This window comes from Ursus arctos, unplaced genomic scaffold (assembly GCF_023065955.2).
Source record: "Ursus arctos isolate Adak ecotype North America unplaced genomic scaffold, UrsArc2.0 scaffold_23, whole genome shotgun sequence".
NCBI classification, from domain to species: Eukaryota; Metazoa; Chordata; class Mammalia; order Carnivora; family Ursidae; genus Ursus; species Ursus arctos.
The window spans coordinates 20,679,707-20,698,477 of record NW_026622908.1 but is presented as its reverse complement, the minus strand read 5'-3'; the positions used below and the strand labels follow the sequence as shown (position 1 = coordinate 20,698,477).

The window sequence follows — 18,771 nt, the reverse complement described above, 5'->3', positions numbered from 1 at the left end:
AGGAGAGAAACAATAACTTCAACAAAATAATATGAACAACATGATATTGAAAGTACAGTATTTTTTAAAAATGAGCCAAAAACCCATTATTTTTGAACTAATTATAGCAGTAAGTCAAATGGAAGAGAATGGTAACATGGAGACCTAATTATTGGGCTGGAAAATCTAGTGGAAGAAATAGTTTTAAACCTGGACCAAAATTCAAAGACAGGGTAAAAATAATAGGTTTTGAGGATAGAACAAGGAGATCTAATGTGTATAATAGGAGTTCTAAAAGAAAAAAAAAACAGATGGAAGAGAGGCAGTAATTTTTTTAAAAATTCTTGAGCTGAAAGATACCTGTATCTGTAACTTCAGAGGGCATGCTGAATTCCAGGCAGAATCTGTGCTAATAGAATAATAAATGGCAATTACTATGTGCTCACTTTGCCAGGCAGTGTTCCAATGGCTTAATATTAACTCACTGAGTCCTTATTAACAGCCTTACAAAATGGGTACCATCGTCCCCATTATTCAGATAAGGAAAAAGGTTAAGCGGATAGTCAGTGTAAACCCAAGACGTCTGACTCCAGAGCCTGACTGAGCTGCCTCAAAGTGCAAAACTTAGGCATATCCTCATAAAATTTGTGAATTCCGAAGATCAAGAGGAAATCCTACAAGTTCCAGAGAGAAAGAGCAACTTATCAGCAAAAGAAAAAATGTCTGTCATCAAAATTCTCATCTATATCACCTTAAGCCAGAGAACTGAGAAAATTTATATATACTACAGAGAGAAAAGGACCACAAGCCAAGATTTCTCGAACCAAATTATCCACGTATCATCTGATGAAAATACTCAAAGAAAGGGGTATCTAATAATATTTAACCTTGGTCTTTGCACATGTTATTCCTCCTGCCTGGAATAACTCCTCCCTTCCTTAACCAGCCTAATGCCTCATCCTTGACATCTTCACTTTGTTCAGGAAGTTTTTTGCAAATCCCCAAGTCTGAGTTTTATGCTCCCCCTAAGTGCACCGAGAGCACCCTATATTTCCCCCATTTTGGCTCTTCTTTTCCCCATAAAATTCTAAGTCCTCTGAGGACACAGGTAGACACTGTACATGTCGTGTTCACTGTGGTAGCTACAGTTCCTACCACAATGCCTAGAATATAGTAGGTTGACTGGGTGACTAAAATTTAATTGTAGTCAAAGTTAGCAAATCTTTTTGCTACCATACTCGGTTTGTTCTAGTAGTAGCTATTCAGGGAAAATAAGCTTTAAGTAAAGTTTGTCTTCAGTAGATACATAAAGCTTTATTCAGCTATGTCTTGTATATATTTCTGCATCCTCCTTGTAACTATAATTTTACAAAATTTGGAATTTATAAAATTTCAACATAAATGATTGTATGAAAAGCTGTATGTGTAGAATCTATTTACATAAGGCATAAGTGTAGGGATGCAAGATTAGTCAAAAAACTCTGGCATGGTGTTTTAATACTTAAAAAACAGTAATGTTAATTCTGTATTTTTCTCTATTTCTCTTCAGATAAAAGCTAAAAATTACGACAAGGTTGAAAAGGTGAGTCCTCATAAACATATTTTGAATTTTATGCTGAAATTAACTTAGGACTTAACACATATAGGCAAATATAGTAAAATGGTAACAATTGTTGCATCTAGGTAGTGATTATATAGGAGTTCATTGTACTTATTCAACTTTTTTTGTATGCTTGAAGATGTTCATAATAAAAATTTTGGAAAAGAAAATATTTATACTCCACTGACCAAAATCATCAGAATGATTTTGATTATCTAAACTGAAAATAGGAGGGATTTGTTAAATTTACCATTTATCTGTAAGAAGATAAATTCATGAAAACAGCTGAATTTGTTTTTTTGATGTTCAATTTTGCCCATGTACATGTGGAATTTATTTAACTGTGGATTCTGATAATATTTTTTGTATTTATAGCTATTTCAGAGATGCCTTATGAAGGTTTTGCACATTGATTTATGGAAGTGTTATCTTTCATATGTTCGAGAGACCAAGGGTAAACTGCCAAGTTACAAGTAAGTTAAAACAAGATCTTAAGAATGCAGGTCATCTCCAGGCACACAGTCAATCCCACAGAAACTCACACCTTCTCTTTACTCCGAGGAGAAGAGACTTAAGAATTCAGAAAGTGAGGGTTCTCTGCGAAGTCAGTAGAACTCGGAACACGTGCTTCAAAGAAAGTCTTATTCTGGAGAATTGAATCACCCAAGCCCTTCTTCTATGTTGAAACACTGTACATTTGCAACACCAGATCACTTCGTCGGCAGGCTTGTTGTCAAACTTCATAAAAAGTGTCTTATTACTTGTCATAGCACTACTCTTGGCAGCTTACAATGCAGCGTGCTGCCTACGTATTCAAAGGCATCTTGACAGTTCTCTCGTAGTGTAACTCCCCACTTGACTTACACCCGCGGATCCATCTTCACGGAAACTCAATAATGGACTTTCTCAAGTAGCTATTCTTGTGTATAACAAACAAGCAAATTATTTCTATAACCAGAATTCTATCTTTATTTCCTTTTCCTCATTATCTTTTATCTTATGTTGAAGAGGAAGTTCTTTCTTCCTAAATTTTCCTTCAGAGCTGATACATCTTCAGACATAACTTACCTCCTTAATCAGAGAACAGATAGTTCCACATTTGAATCTGCTACATGTAAGATTAGGCAATCGAAAGGATATAAGGATAAGTGAAACAGGGGCTTTATCTTTGATAAGCTCACAAACAGTAGGTAAAATAAAGTATATAAATTAATGACATTGACAAACTAAACACAAAAAACTACTTTATATACTTAGAAATCTTTACATTTTTGCTTATACAAAGGTTCAAATGCTGTTTTGATCATATGATCAGAAGTTATGATTGGTTTATTTTTTTTTTAAAGGTTTTATTTTTAAGTGATCTCTACATCCAATATGGGTCTCAAACTCACAACCCCAAGATCAAGAGTCACATGCTCCACCGACTGAGCCCGCCAGGCGCCCCATATGTTTTAGTTGTAGATATATTTTAATAACAAATACTTGTTTTTAAAAAAACATGTCTTTCAGGGTGCCTGGCTAGTTCAGTCAATAGAGCATATGACTCTTGATCTCGGGGTTATAAGTTTGAAACCCGCAATGGGTGTAGTGATTACTTAAAAACGAAATCTTTAAGAGGGTGACTGGCTAGCTCAGATGGTAGAGCATGTGACTTTTGATCTTGGGGTTGTGAGTTCAAGCCCCACGTTGGGTACAGAGATTGTTTTAAAATAAAATCCTTAAAAAATAATAAAATCTCAAAAATAAGCAAACATGTCTTTCACATTTTTTTCAGAGAAAAAATGGCTCAAGCATATGACTTTGCACTAGATAAAATTGGAATGGAAATTATGTCTTATCAGGTAGAGTTAAATTTTTTCCATATATATACTTAATAAATTTGAAAATATCAAGAAAGATACTGACATTTTATTTTATTTCTTAGATTTGGGTGGATTACATCAATTTCTTAAAAGGCGTGTAAGTATTCTTACAGTTTTTTTTTTCATGTGACAGTTGCTTTAACTATAATATAATTGATGGCATTTTTTTAATCCACTGCCAGGGAAGCTGTTGGATCTTATGCAGAAAATCAGAGAATAACAGCTGTCCGAAGAGTTTATCAACGAGGTTGTGTTAATCCAATGATCAACATTGAACAACTCTGGAGAGACTATAACAAGTATGAAGAGGTAAAGTAGGCCAGAGTAGTTCATTAGTATAACTAGGCCATTTTTAATTTTGTTTGTTTTTAATTTTTATGCATTGCGGATTTATGGATTCTAGCCTCTCTAGTATAAGGTACCTGGATATTAGTGCTACACAGGTCTGTTTTTATACTGATTGTAATCAGAGAACTACCCCTAAAGTTTTTGTCAGGTTTTGAGAGTCTTCTAATATTACTGAGTTACTACTAGGAGAAATTATAATTCATACAAAACCACTTATATTCAATGCTAAACCATATCCACACAGTCATACATACACATTGTCATTCATCTCTTATGAAATGGGACCTTATTAGAATTGTTTCCGGTAGTAATGATCAGTTGCCTTGCAGGTCTTTCATGTAGTTACAGTGCTGTGATTTATTGGCTTGCAGTGGGGCTACAGTCCAAGATCTTTGTCTCACTGGCATATTTTTTAAGCAGCTGAGCTAATCAGCTCATATATATAAACATACATGCCAAATAAGCTGTATCGTTAAAAGAAGGTTTCTCATATATCCGTTGTGATGGGCAAGAACTATGTAATAGGGTGTTGAAAATGTTCTCTCGGGGCACCTAGGTGGCTCAGTCCCTTGGGTGTCTGCCTTCAGCTCAGGTCATGATCCCAGGGTCCTGGGATTGAGCCCCATGTCGGGAGCCTGCTTCTCCCTCTCCCTCTGCCTGCTGCTCCCTCTGCTGGTGCTCTCTCACTCTCTCTCTCTGTCAAATAAATAAATCTTTAAAAAAAGAAAAAAGAAACTGTTCCCTCATAGGCATGAGAAATTGTTCTCAAGTTTTTTGGTTTGGGGATTTTAAAAATTGTTGAACTCTACAAAGAACTTTTAATGTTAATGTGACTTTTATCTATCAGTATTTAGCATATTGAGGTTAAAACTGAGAAATTTCCAAGAAATTTTTAATTCATTTGAATTTCGCAATAATATACTCCTAACATTTTAACATAAATAGCATTAAAAAACTGTATTTTCCAAAACAAGAAAAAATTTAGTGAGAAGAGTGGTCTGGTTTTATATATTTATAAATCTCTACCTTGCTTAATAGAACATTTTCATATCTGCTTCTAAATCCAAAGTGTTATGATATTGAGCATCATGTAGCCTCTTAGAAACTTCCTTGGACCCCCTAAAGGGTCTTGGAGAACAGGAATGCTTGAACTTCTATTTGAGAACTACTAAGTATGAAAGATAACATTTATATCTCCATGCTACTTCTGCATTTATTTTCAAAGTTATGCAGACCTGGGGCGCCTGGGTGGCTCAGTTGGTTACGCCTCTGCCTTCGGCTCCGGTCATGATCTCTCAGTCTTGGAATCCAGCCCCGCATTGGGGCCGGGGGGGGGGGGGGGGGAGAGGGGGGGGCGCTGCTCAGTGGGGAGTCTACTTCTCCCTCTCCCTCTGCTCCTCCCCTTCACACATGCTCTCTCTCTCTCAAATGAATAAATAAAATCTTAAAAAAAAAAAAAAGTTAACACAGACCTAGTTAGAAAAGGGCTTTTAAAGCAAAGTGCTGGCTATTCACCCTGATGAATCTGTATAGCATTTTTTATTAATAGAATTTTATATGAAATAATAGACCCTTTCTTTTTTTTATTTTATTTTATTTATTTATTTGACAGAGAGAGACAGCCAGCGAGAGAGGGAACACAAGCAGGGGGAGTGGGAGAGGAAGAAGCAAGCTCTTAGTGGAGGAGCCTGATGTGGGGCTTGAACCCAGAATGCTGGGATCACGCCCTGAGCCGAAGGCAGATGCTTAACCACTGCGCTGCCCAGGCGCCGCATAATAGACCCTTTCTAAATCATTCCTTATCTTTAGAAATTCTTGATACATGGAGACTTACTACCAGCCCCTAACAGATATAAGCAGATCCTCCTTGATCCCTGAAGCATGTAATGTGATTGACCTTTATTTTATTAACAAAATCTTTTAAAATTTAGAATTTTAAATGATTTCGTAAATGCACAAATTAACTGTATTGTGCTAATATTAAAACATACTTAATTTTAAAATAATATACATTTCTCTTTGTTTTTTCCTAGGGTATCAATATTCATTTAGCTAAGAAAATGATTGAAGATAGGAGTCGAGATTATATGAATGCTAGGCGTGTAGCAAAGGTATGGAATTCCAACAGTTCACTTCTTTTGATGAGTATGTTGTTTATACAAGAGCTTTCCCTGTTTGGTGTTCTTCTTGACATTTTCAATTATTAGCAGTCTTAACCAATGACAATTAATTTCATCATCTGAGCAGATATATTTGAAATGAAATACCTCTTTACACACATGTTGAAGGACAAAAATAGAATAACTCAAGTTTGGAAGAAATTATTAAAATACTTGAACAGGACATGGAGACAAGGTTCTGCCTACAGTTGGTGAAGTAGTTCTTATGCTTTCCTCCAGTGTGCTCATACACACCTGAATACTGTACTGCTTTGTGGTCTCATAGCTCTCAGGGCCAGATTTTTGTCTTACGTGCATACCTTTCCATTCATTGACACTGTTAGAAGTAGGGAAGATAGCCTAGAAATACAAACTATTGAAATTTTAAAAGACAGACAGTTTCTCCAAAGATGGCAATAATGATGCCACCAGATCATCAGTCATATTGTTCTGTCAACTCCTCTGTCCTGGAGAGTGACCTCCTAGATCACCTGCAGAGAGGGCCCAGGGGTGTTCTGTTCACTCAGACCTGGGAACCTGTTCTTCGGTAAGTAACCCTCTGTTATCTTTCTCCCTGCTCTTCGGTAGTTTTAGATTACATTAACAAAGTGGTATTTGGGGAAAATAGGCATTTGGAACAAAGTATTCCAAATGGATCAACTCCATTCCATATATCTGAGTTGTTCCTAGGCTCACCGCAGAATTCTAAATGCTTGTTATCTAGGAATATGAGACAGTAATGAAAGGTTTGGACCGCAATGCTCCCTCAGTGCCTCCTCAGAATACTCCCCAAGAAGCCCAGCAGGTGGATATGTGGAAGAAATACATACAATGGGAAAAGAGCAACCCTCTTCGTACAGAAGATCAGACGCTTATCACAAAAAGAGGTAACAAGAATAACCCTCCTGGGACTCCAGTTACATGTATGTTCAGCCACTTGATATTATCCCATAAGTTATTTTTTACCTCCAGTCTTTTTTTTCTCTTATGTTCTTCAGATTCAATAAGTTCTATAGATCTATCTCCATCTGTGTTTTATCATATCCAAACTGCTGTTAAACCCATCCAGTGAATTCTTCATCAGATATTATACTTTTCAATTCTATAAATTTCCATTCAAGAACTTTTGGGGAGCACATGGGTGGCTCAGTAGGTTAAGTCTCCAACTTGATCTCAACTCAGGTCTTGATCTCAATGTCATGAGTTCAAGCCCCGCATTGGGCTCCACACTGGGTGTGGTACCTACTTAAGGAAAAAAAAAAAAAAAAAGGGAGGCCTGGATGGCTCAGTTGGTTAAGTGTCCAGGTCTGGATCTCAGGGTCATAAGTTCAAGCCCCATGTTGGGCTCCACACCCAACATGGAGTCTACTTTAAAAAAAATATTGTATTTTTTTATAGTTTCTTTTTTATAGTTTCCATTTCTCTATTGAGTTTCTGGGTTTATTACCATCTTTTTCTTTATATCCTTGAACATATCTATAACAGTAGTTCCAAAGTCCTCATTTGCTGATTTCCAACATGTGGGCCATCATGGAGTTGGTTCCTTTTTCTCTTGACTGTGGGTCACATCTTCCTGTTTTGTCAGAGTCTAGACATTGAAAATTTTTCTTTTGGACATTATACAAATGTACAAACGATACATTGTAAAGACTGGGTTCTGTCATCTTCCTCTGAAAAATGTTGAGTTTCATTTTAGCAGGGAGTTAAATTACTGACAAGATCACCTGGACCTTGTTAGGATGGATCTGTTTTAGTTTTGCTTTTAATTTCACAGTAAATCTCTTTGTCCTGGGACAAAGTCTTTAGTCCTTAAACAAAATGGGAAGTTCAAGGTGTTTGCCCAGACCCTCTAACTTGATGGGACTCAGATTCTAAACTTGATCTCCATTACAGTGGGCAGGTGCTGAGAAACCTATACAGCTCTGTCAGCCTTCCAGCTTTGCTTTCCACTTGAGCTCTTTGTATTCTTCCCTGTGTAAGTATATGTTGGAGGCCAGCTAAAGATTTGAGGGCATTTATGCTCAGATATTCAGGCTCCATCCTCTGTGGTTCTCTCTTTGGGGGGGATTTTCCCCCTTAATTTTCTACCTGTTCTCATAGCTCAGAATGCAATGTTACTTGCCTCAAGCCAGCAAGACTTCAGTATTTGACTTGAGATCTATCTATCCCAGAACTATACACACAGTGATGTGTCCCTGAGGGGAAAAGTCTTACCCTGTGTGGTTCTGATTTTTTAAGGGTTCAATGTTCTTTGGTTTCTGTCTTGGCCATTGGTTTCTTTTGATCTGTCTCCCATGCCTTTAAATATGTTTCATGTATTTTTTGGTTTATGATTTTTATTTTCAGGAGAGTTAGTCTGATAGAAACAACTGCTACTGTCAGAACTAGAATTTGGAACTTTAAACAATTCCTCAGTCTTGTCTTACTCTTATCTATAAGCCTTTGCAGATAGTGTTCCTTGCCTACACCATGTTCCCTGTTCCTTCCTGAGCTCCCCTTACTCTCTCATCTGACCAGATTCTGTCCCTTCTTCAGGTTTCGCTTTAGATGTCAGTTCCTTAGGGAAGCCTTTCTTGAGTCCCTAAACTATGCTAAGTTCTGCGCCTGCAAGTTCAAGAGTGCACTGCACTTTCCTCCTCATAATAGTGATTGCTTTTTATAATTGCCTTCGTGATACCTGCCCAACACAGGCAGGCTCCTTGAGTATAGAAAGTCTTAGTCACTGATACAGAGGGTATCGCTCACATTCCCTAGCATATAGTTTGTGTTCAGTAAATACTAATTTGATTTGATGGGGCTTGGGTGGATAGTGGTTCCAGAAATCACTACAGCTTTTATTTCTAATTATCATTCATTATTGAGGGCCCTGTTTTAGCCTACTAAGTTAATAGTGATGCTTGTACTGATAGTTCATAAATAGTATTTATTTTAATTGAATGTTGTGAATGTCTTCCCTAGTTATGTTTGCTTATGAACAGTGCCTGCTTGTACTGGGCCATCACCCTGATATTTGGTATGAAGCTGCCCAGTATCTTGAGCAGTCAAGTAAACTGCTGGCGGAAAAGGGGGTGAGTATTCCTCTCCCAACGTTTGGCCTTTTCATGGTTTTAATAGAGCAATAGTTTGCTAAAAACATAACACTGAATTTTGGTGATGAAGTATAGGTGTTGAAAATGTGACTCTTATGTCAATATAAAGCTTAGTGACACTGTTATATGTGGCTACCTTAGAATTAAAATATAGGGGTTGTTTTTTAATCTATTAAAATGATGAACCATTTAGAATACTTGCATGATTCTTCTGTATGTTAAGTAACATATGGAAGAAGTCTTTGGAATTTTTTTAGAATCCAGAAATGCATATGTGTCCATATGTATATATGAGAGTATCTATTTCATTCTCTTTCAGCTGTATGAAAATTATTAAAGAGTGAACTTTCTTTTTTGTTCTCCTAGGATATGAATAACGCCAAGTTATTTAGTGATGAAGCTGCTAACATATATGAAAGAGCCATAAGCACTTTATTAAAGAAGAATATGCTTCTTTATTTTGCGTATGCAGATTACGAAGAGGTCAGTAACCATATTTAGAACTTTCTTATAATTGGATTTTTTACTACAGGACTAAATTTTTTTCTGGCTGCTTCTTTGCCAGGCATATTGGTTTTAGTAGAGATGATGCAAAATGAACAGTTATTAGTCCTCAGCTCATTATATATTTATGCTCAAAGCAGGTGCCATTGTTGGGTGCAGCCTCTGGATTCCTCAGAGCTCAAATCCTGCTTGTTTATGAATGTATATTTATATCCACTTCTTCTCTACCACCTTAGAGTCGCATGAAGTACGAGAAAGTTCACAGTATATATAACAGACTTCTGGCAATTGAGGATATTGACCCCACCTTGGTGAGTAACATTATGTCTCTTACCACCTTTGCAGTCAGCTTTAACAAAGATTTTTCATTTACATACATTAAAATTCACTTTTTTTGGCATACTTCTATGAATCTTGACCGATAACATAGAGTCATGGGACCACCATTACAATTAAGATACAAAACGCTTCAATCACCTCACAGAAATTCCCTCATGTGACCCCTTCCTGGTCAATTACTGATCTGTTCTTTCTTTCTTTTCTTACTATTTTACTTATTTTAAGTAGGCTGCACACCTAGTGTGGGGCTTGAACTCACAACCCTGAGGTCAAGTGTCGCACGCTCTACCAACTGAGCCAGCCAGGCGCCCCCTCAGTTTTTTTTTAAATGCAGCAGTATGAAGCAGTGGTACTTTCTCTGACGTCTTCCTCATGATCGTGGTGTAAAGTCATTTATGCCACATAATTGTTGCCTAATAAATATTTCTTTTTAAATAAATGGAAACAAGAGAAGCCAACAGTCTGGGAAGGAATTGGACAGGAGCTCACTTTATCCTGAATTCTGCTCCATAACAGTGGTTTTCAGAGCCCTGAGTTTCTGTAAAAATGCAATGAAGATCTTTCACCCAGAGGGGAGGGGGACAGGCCAGTGTATGCGGCCCTGGACCTCTGCCTCAAGTCAAATCTATACTGCTTTTTGTTTGTTTGTGTTGGGATTCCACTGTTCCCATTGCTTGCATTTATTCATCATTTCAAAATTCATGTAGCAAACTGCTCCGTGCACCATGCTAGATTCCAGAAGTATAATGGCAAGTTAGAGAAAATCTCTTTCCTCAAGGAACTCATAGTTCATTCATCCCTTCATCCATCCATCTGTCAAAACTGGGTAAGGTAGTTTGACATTGTCAAAACTGGGCAAATCAGAACTCTACTCTTAGTCCGGAAAGATTTATTCATCGAACAAATATTACATACTTATCATGTATTGGACACTCTGTGGTGCTGAGTATAAAATGGCTCATTAATAGTTTATCAGTAAAGTTACATTATATGATCTTTGAAAAAATAGAGTTAGTGGGCTTTTAAAGCACTAAACGAAGAAAATGTAAAGTTAAACATATTAAACATGCTTGTATTAGATTAAATCTTGCGTTTCTAGGTATTGGCATTTATTAATGGAAGGTTTCTAGTAGTTTTACTTTTATTCCTTCCTTAAAATTTAATTGCATATTCTGGAATTAGTAGTGATGATTGTACAGCCTCACGCATATACTAAAAACCATTAAATTGTACACTTTAAAGGGTGAATTCTGTGGTATGTGAATTATGTATCAATTTTTAAAAATTCATTTGCATTAAAAAATTAATTTGCATGCATCCTTAATACCAGAAAAAATTTGCTTATGGACTTAAATAGAGCACTATCTATAAGCTTACTTCCTGCTATCTCGGGTATTCAAGATTGTTTTCTTATATGGGAAACATACTAGTATGGGAATGAGGTGATACTGTTTTGGATGCTACAGGGATCACATTCTCCCTAATCTGTAGTAAAGAAATGCTTTTTTTTTTTTTTTTTTTTTTTTTTGCATAGGTATATATCCAATATATGAAATTTGCAAGAAGAGCAGAAGGTATCAAATCTGGAAGAATGATATTTAAAAAAGCAAGAGAAGATACCAGAACCCGCCACCATGTCTATGTCACTGCAGCACTCATGGAGTATTACTGTAGTAAGGTAAGTGCCGAAATAGAATATAAAGGTAAAATAGTTTCTTTCATCTGAGATACATTAATCAAAAGAAAGGTAGTCCTAGTTTCTGTCCTTAAGTTTTAATTGCTCCGGATCATAAAGGAAGTCTAAGTGTATCTGTGTAAAAGTATATGGAGCATCGTCCAGATCCCCTCTGCTGGCTAATTTATGCCTTATTAAACACCCTGGTTTTTAACTCAGCAGTTTTTACTTAATATGATTTTAATTTCCATTTTAATGCTTAATGTAACTTACTTAGGTGTCCTAGTTTTAATATTGTTTTGAGTATCTTGTCTGACATTTCATAGAAATCAGTACATTCCTCTCTACTTCTAGGACAAATCTGTTGCCTTTAAGATTTTTGAGCTGGGTCTAAAGAAATATGGAGACATTCCAGAATATGTCTTGGCCTATATTGACTATCTTTCTCACCTCAATGGTAAGTCAATTCTAGATCTATAATGGTTATGTAATTAATACTAAACCATCAGTATCATTCTCTGAATGTATGTTGCTGGGTTTCTTTCTTTCTCAAATGTTTTCTAATTCTGTTGTCACCCTGGAACCAGGCACTAATAGGCACTCAGGAAATATTTGTGGCCTCCACCATGAATTTGTATTTGAGTAATGGTAGATGCTTTTGACTCTGCAGAATGGTCTTTAATACCTCCTCAGTGAAGTCCCATCACCAGTAGGATAAAGCCACAAATTCAGCCTTGGGAAAAAGAGTCACTCATGCTCGTCTCTGACGACTCTGGGCAAATCATCTCTTATTTCCTGGGTGGGGGTGGAGGAATAGACAACAAATATCTAGCCACCAAAACTCAAAGATGCCCGAGTAGTAAAGTGAAGTGCTTGGAGGCTGTTGGGGAAGAGATTTCAAAAAGAAACATTATGTTTATTACCATCTTTATTTCTCTATCCTGTTGTAATAATAATGGCCGTCTTTTACTAATATCTGACCTTATACCAGGCACTGAGCTGGGGGATTCCTATAATGTATATGTATGTATGTGTCTCATTTAGTCTAGTTACCTGTAGTCCAGTACATGTAATTTCTTGACTTTTGAAATGATCTGGTATAAAAGTTGGTTTCAGAAAAAAATGTACAGGGGCGCCTGGGTGGCTCAGATGGTTAAGCATCTGCTTTCAGCTCAGGTCATGATCTCCAGGTCCTGAGATCGAGCCCCATGTTGGGCTCCCAGCTCAGCGGGGAGTCTGTTTCTCTCTCTGCTTCTCCCCTTGCTTGTGCTCTCTCTGTCTCTCTCTCTCTCTCTCTCAAATGAATAAATCTTTTAAAAAAAAAGAAAGAAAGAAAAAATGTACAATTATGTGCCATGTAAATGAGTGAGATATCACAGCTATATAGCAATGCTTTGAATGATACTTTTAAAAAATATAGCATTCTTTATACCTATGTAGTGGAAAAGAATAAAACTTAAATACGATTTGGTATTTTAGCTTAGTGATTTTACACTCTGGAAAAGGACTTAACTCTGAAAAATGAGACAGAGCATTTAATTAAAAATTTTTCTCTTATAGAATTAATGTTCCTTGGGCACATGGGTGGCTCAGTCGGTTAAGTGTCTGCCTTTGGCTCAGGTCATGATCCCAGGGTCCTGGGATCGAGCCCCGCATCAGGCTCCCTACTTGTGGGGAGCCTGCTTCTCCCTCTCACTGCCTGCCACTCCCCCTGCTTGTGTCTGTCAAATAAATAAAATCTTAAAAAAAAAAAATTAATGTTCCTTAAAAAAAAAAGTTCCTCAACAATTGCAAATTATTTTGCTGTATTTTTTTTTAGAATAGTTACTAGTATGTTATTCTAAAAATGCAGATATCTGATATCAGCATTGTCTTCCAAAAATCAGTGTTTTACACAGTTCTTTCATTTGTTCATCCATCTACCCATCTATTCATCATTTATTCAGTACCTTCTGGTTACTGCAGTCTGGGAATACGAAGGTGAATAGGACTCCATTCCTATTCTCAGAGCATTCTCATGGGGGAATCGGGTGTGTAAACATAACTGCATCATTGTTTGGTGCTTAGTTGTAGTGTGAGTTCTGGGGTTAGGTATATAATCTTGTTTCCCATTTCTCATCTGCAGAACGGTCATAAGAGTGCCTCTCATAGGATTGTTGAGAGATTTAGATGACTTTTTGCATGTGTTTGACTTATACATGGAATGTCGTATGCATACTGTAAATGTTAACTACTTAGGATGATGGTGGCAATCATAAAAAAAAAATGTGCTGCTATAATAGAGCCCTGAATGAACTACTTTGAAGCACAGTGAAGAGAGTACGGTTTAAGTTCTAGAGCTGTGCTGTGCAGTTGTGATAGCCACTAGACCACTAAGAATTGAGCCCCTGAAATGTGGCTAGGCCAAAATGAGATGGGGTGGGAAGTGTAAAATACATACCAGATTTCAAAGAGTCAGTACAAAAATTAAAAAAAAAAACCGTAAAATATCTTAATTTTCTTATTACATGCCAAAATAATTTAGATATCTTTGGGTTAAATAAAATACATTAAAATTGATTTCACCTTTTACTCTTTTAAATGTGGCTAGCAGAAAATTTAAATTATATATGCAGCTTGCATTATATTTCTGTTGGACAGTGCCGTTCTAGGGGCAACATGAGACGGGTCTTGAAGGACGAACAGTAGTTAGCCAGGAAAAGATAGAGGAAAATGCATTTATTCCAGGTAGAGAACACAGCATGTAAAGCAGTGGGGAAGTTATGTGGAATGGTAGAAAGTGTGTCTGGAGCAAAGCTTGGGTTAAACCAAAAGAATAAAATACAAGATTTACTTATTTTTTGAAGTACAATATGTTAAGATGAAAGCCATGAATAGGGTGCTATCTTTGGTTCAATACATTTAATCTCTTGGTTTAACTTTGCGTAGGGACTATAGCAAACACCGAATAACTACCCTGAGGCAATAAAAACCAACACTCTGCTGTATTTTTTTTTTAAACAACTTTATTGAGGAATAGTTTATATACCATAAATGCCCCCGTTTAAAATACACAGTTCAAGGCTTGTTAGTAAATGTACTGCTGGATTCTTAAATTTTAATAGATCCCTTAGGAAGAAGTGTCACATTTTTCCCACTTCCACTACAGGGGACCTCCCAAGACTTAAATTTTAATTGTACCTATATAAGAATTTAGTTATATAGAGAGTAGTCCTGGTGATGCAAAATAAGAAAATCACCTATATATAAATTTGAGCTTGCCATCCATCACATTCCATGTATTTTAAAACTGTCGTCTGACACAATATCAGCAGATATATAATTTTTATTATTTTTAAAAGGCCAGTGGGGGGGGCGCCTGCATGACTCAGTCGGTAAGTGTCTGCCTTCAGCCCAGGTCATGATCTCAGGGTCCTGGGATTGAGTCCCCCTTGGGCTCCCTGCTCAGTGGGGAGTCTGCTTCTCCCTCTACCCCTCACCCCGCTCATGCTCTCTTTCTCTCTCAAATAAGAAAATAAATATTTTTTAAAAAAAGATAAAAAGCCAGTGGGATACCTTGCGCAGATATCACACTGTTATAACTGGTCTGACGTAAATGCAGTCTATACAGGAGGAGGGCTGAACTACAGGTAAAAAGACCTGGCTTCTAGTTCCAGCTCAGTAACAGCCAGATCAACTCAGTCGTTTGTTTTTGTTGTTGTTGTTTTAAAGATTTTGTCAGAGAGAGAGCGCACAAGCACGGGGAGCAGCAGAGGGAGAGGGAGAAGCAGGCTCCCCACTGAGCAGGGAGCCCGATGCGGGCCTTCAATCCCAGGATCCTGGGATCATGACCTGAGCCAAAGGCAGACGCTTAATGGACTGACCCACCCAGGCATCCCCAACTCAATCGTTTTGAACCCCAGGTTAACTCATCTATAAAGACTGGGGAAATAGTTACCTTTCTGCAGAGGATTTTTGTGAGAATTAAACGAGACGACACGTGTAAATACACTGTTGATTGTAAAATGTAATTTTTCAATATTTAAAATCTTTTTTTATATCCTAGAGGACAATAATACCCGAGTTTTGTTTGAACGAGTCTTAACCTCTGGAAGCCTTCCTCCTGAGAAGTCTGGGTAAGCTGTTGGGAAAACTTGTTGGTCGGGTTCTGATGGTAGCTTTAATACTTGAATTGTGATCTGTGGATGAACGTTTGTTTGTAAGTTTCAGGAGAAATTTTCCTTCTCTCTTGAAGGTTAATTTACAAATGCCTGCCTAAGATTTTTTTTGGAATGTTTGTATACTGAGTAAAATTGTTTTGAGAGACGTGTTAGCCATTTATTATTGTTTTAATATATCTTCCTAGTTTACTATGCCCTAGAAACTGATATGAACAAATAAAAGTTATGAAAATTTTACCTTACTCGAGGGCAAAAACTCTTACATATTGAAAGTTTGTTTGACATATTACATCCCTGGTTTATGTTTTTGACTCTGTCAGTTTTGTCAAACAGATGAACACGGTATAGTGATACGGTGGAAATAATGAGACTTTGGAGTCTTGGGTTCAAATTCCAGCTCAGTCGATTATACCCTGGATATATTTCATAACCTTTCCAAACCTTATCTCATCGAGTAACAGTAATGTCTGCCAACGTAGGCTTTTTGTGCTAGTTCTATTCTGGGTATGCAGTAGGCATTCAGTGTGTTACTTTAGGGCAGAGGTGTTTAGTGACACTTCAGTAGAGTCTCAGAGAATTAATTTTGGCTGTTGTCACAACAGTTCTGAGGTACAGATATGTCCCAAATAATCCATGTTAATGAGGAAAAAAAGAGCAATCATGTTAGGTTTTAGGATATATTTTTATTCATATATTGCGTGAAGAATGTGTTCCACATAATAATTCATGCCACTAAACAAAATGGTGAAGCCACATTCTTCAGGAGAAACTGGAAGTCTGTATGTGTTCCTTTTTCAGCTCTTTCACCCAGAGTTTACCCCTCTTTAAGGTACATGTGTCTCTTACCACAAGGGGACAGGAAGATGTGCTAAATAAAATCTCAAAAAAAGGCTTGTTCTGATATCTATAATTTACTTTCAAATACTTAAGCAAAAGGAAGATGAAGCAAATATGGCAAAATATTAACAATGATGAAATCTAGGTAATGATGATGATCTGTAGGTATTTGTTATACTGTCCTGTAGTTTGGAAATCTTAATTAAAAAAGCTTTTTCTTTTTTTCTTTTTTTTTTTTTTAATGATTTTTTATTATATTATGTTAGTCACCATACAGTACATCCCCGGTTTCCGATGTAAGGCTCGATGATTCATTAGTTGTGTGTAACACCCAGTGCACCATGCAATACGTGCCCTCCTTACTACCCATCACCGGTCTATCCCATTCCCCTACCCCCCTCCCCTCTGAAGTCCTCAGTTTGTAAAAAAGCTTTTTCTAATTAAAAAAAGGGAGGAGAGAACTTCAGGCTTTTTTGGTAAATGGACTCCCTGTTCCAAACCCAGAGTGATTAAGTACTGTTCGTATTTATTACAGAGAAATCTGGGCCCGATTTCTAGCTTTCGAAAGTAACATCGGTGATCTAGCTAGCATACTCAAAGTGGAGAAAAGACGGTTTACGGCATTCAAAGAAGAGTATGAAGGCAAAGAAACAGCTTTACTGGTGGACAGATACAAGTTCATGGACTTATATCCTTGCTCAGCAAGCGAACTAAAAGCACTTGGTTATAAGGTATGTACTTGAGAGGTGTGTAGTGTCCCTACTTTTCCCGTGTTTTAGGATAGTTTATGGATACACATCCCTCTAAAGCAAATTCAGAAAACAGGAAAAAAGTTGAGGGATTTTCCTTGAGTTTATGAAACACTGAGTATCAAAAGTACTGAACAAAATGAGAATTAGAGTGAGATTTAACAAACACTTTCGGCCTTCCCCTGAAATCGCCAGAGCCCTGTATCTTCTGTCTGGTGGGCCCATGAAGGTATTGTGGAAGGAAGGAAAAATGTCATTTCAGGTATTATGTTTTTTCTAATAGTTCTTAAAATTGATGAATGTGTTTTGACAGATCTCAAACCAAATGCAGCTCCTGTAGGTATAATGAAGAAGCCTCACAGCTTGTTAATAAGTCCATAAGGTTCCTGAAGGGATTTATCTCTTGAAACAGTACTTCAGGGGGCGCTTGAGGAAAGGGGCTTATCTGGGATGGAGCGCCTCTATATAGACAACTGAGTCCTAAAAGAAATCTGGCCCCTGAAACTGTTCAGGCCACAGGGAAAGATTAATGTTTATGAAGCTCCAGAAATAGCCCTTGCTGAGAAAAACACTGTTCTATCGTTTCTTGATTTTTTCTTCCCTGTGTCATGAAAACAAAGACCAAGATGGAAATCCGAAGGGAAGCCATATCCACAAGATCCTAGCTTGGTCCCTTTAAGCCACCAGCATGAGGATGCTCTTGACCATCTTCTCCTCAGCATCTTCTTCTGGCCTGCGTCTCACTGGTCTGGTGTGAACCAGATTTAAATGTTTGGGGAAAATGACCCATATTGATCTTCAGACCTTTTCGTTGATGGAAGCCCCAGTTCTGTGCCAGCCCCAGCTTCCTATTCTAGAACTAGGGGCGACTGCTCAGGGATCATTAAGTTCAGCTTCTAGTTTAACTTCTCAATGAGAAGCAGAAGACCTTTAAGACCCCTGTGTGAAGTTACTGGCAAGGACTATTTCAACTTCGCCAACATGAAAATGGAGATTAATGAAAATAGAGCTCTTACTATTTCCATTGTACTACTACTTAAATATGAATTCTCTCTCTTCTGTTTCTATTTCAACTATTTTGGGGGAAAAGGATTAAATATACTCCCATGTATATAAAACATGAGAGGGGGAGGAACAAAGCCATTCCCAGTGGGCCTACTCGTACATTTGCCACCAACCGCCTATGAGCAAATTTTGAGAAAGGGAAATGTTCTTCTACCTTGATGATGGCAAAAGGGGCTCTTTTGGGTCTGGACAGACAGACACCAGCGCCTGCAGCAGAGGAACTCCCCTGGGGCAGGGCCCCTCCTGGTAGGTGGCCAAACTGTCCCTTTTGACCTGCCTGGGAGAACTGTTCTCAGCCCTGGTGAGGCACTGCTGATAACTAAAGAGGATGGTGGATGGGTTTGTGGTCAGAGGCCAGTGCTCCCAGTCTCCTCTACTTTTTACTGGAAATATCAGAATCTC

At 37.5% G+C, this 18,771-nt stretch overlaps 1 protein-coding gene across 2 annotated transcripts in view; it reads left to right on the top strand.

Moving 5' to 3' along the window:
• The window catches only part of CSTF3 (cleavage stimulation factor subunit 3), a 66,960-nt gene that overhangs the window by 45,347 nt on the left and 2,842 nt on the right, over window positions 1-18,771 (top strand). For both annotated transcript variants that reach the window (XM_026512156.4, XM_048213660.1), the window contains exons 4-17: window positions 1,529-1,561; window positions 1,955-2,052; window positions 3,357-3,423; window positions 3,507-3,541; window positions 3,627-3,753; window positions 5,826-5,903; window positions 6,676-6,838; window positions 8,910-9,019; window positions 9,407-9,523; window positions 9,781-9,855; window positions 11,418-11,561; window positions 11,913-12,015; window positions 15,604-15,673; window positions 17,091-17,286. In XM_026512156.4, the coding sequence (XP_026367941.1) occupies window positions 1,529-1,561; window positions 1,955-2,052; window positions 3,357-3,423; window positions 3,507-3,541; window positions 3,627-3,753; window positions 5,826-5,903; window positions 6,676-6,838; window positions 8,910-9,019; window positions 9,407-9,523; window positions 9,781-9,855; window positions 11,418-11,561; window positions 11,913-12,015; window positions 15,604-15,673; window positions 17,091-17,286 (1,416 nt within the window). The remainder of the gene's footprint in view (window positions 1-1,528; window positions 1,562-1,954; window positions 2,053-3,356; window positions 3,424-3,506; window positions 3,542-3,626; window positions 3,754-5,825; window positions 5,904-6,675; window positions 6,839-8,909; window positions 9,020-9,406; window positions 9,524-9,780; window positions 9,856-11,417; window positions 11,562-11,912; window positions 12,016-15,603; window positions 15,674-17,090; window positions 17,287-18,771) is intronic.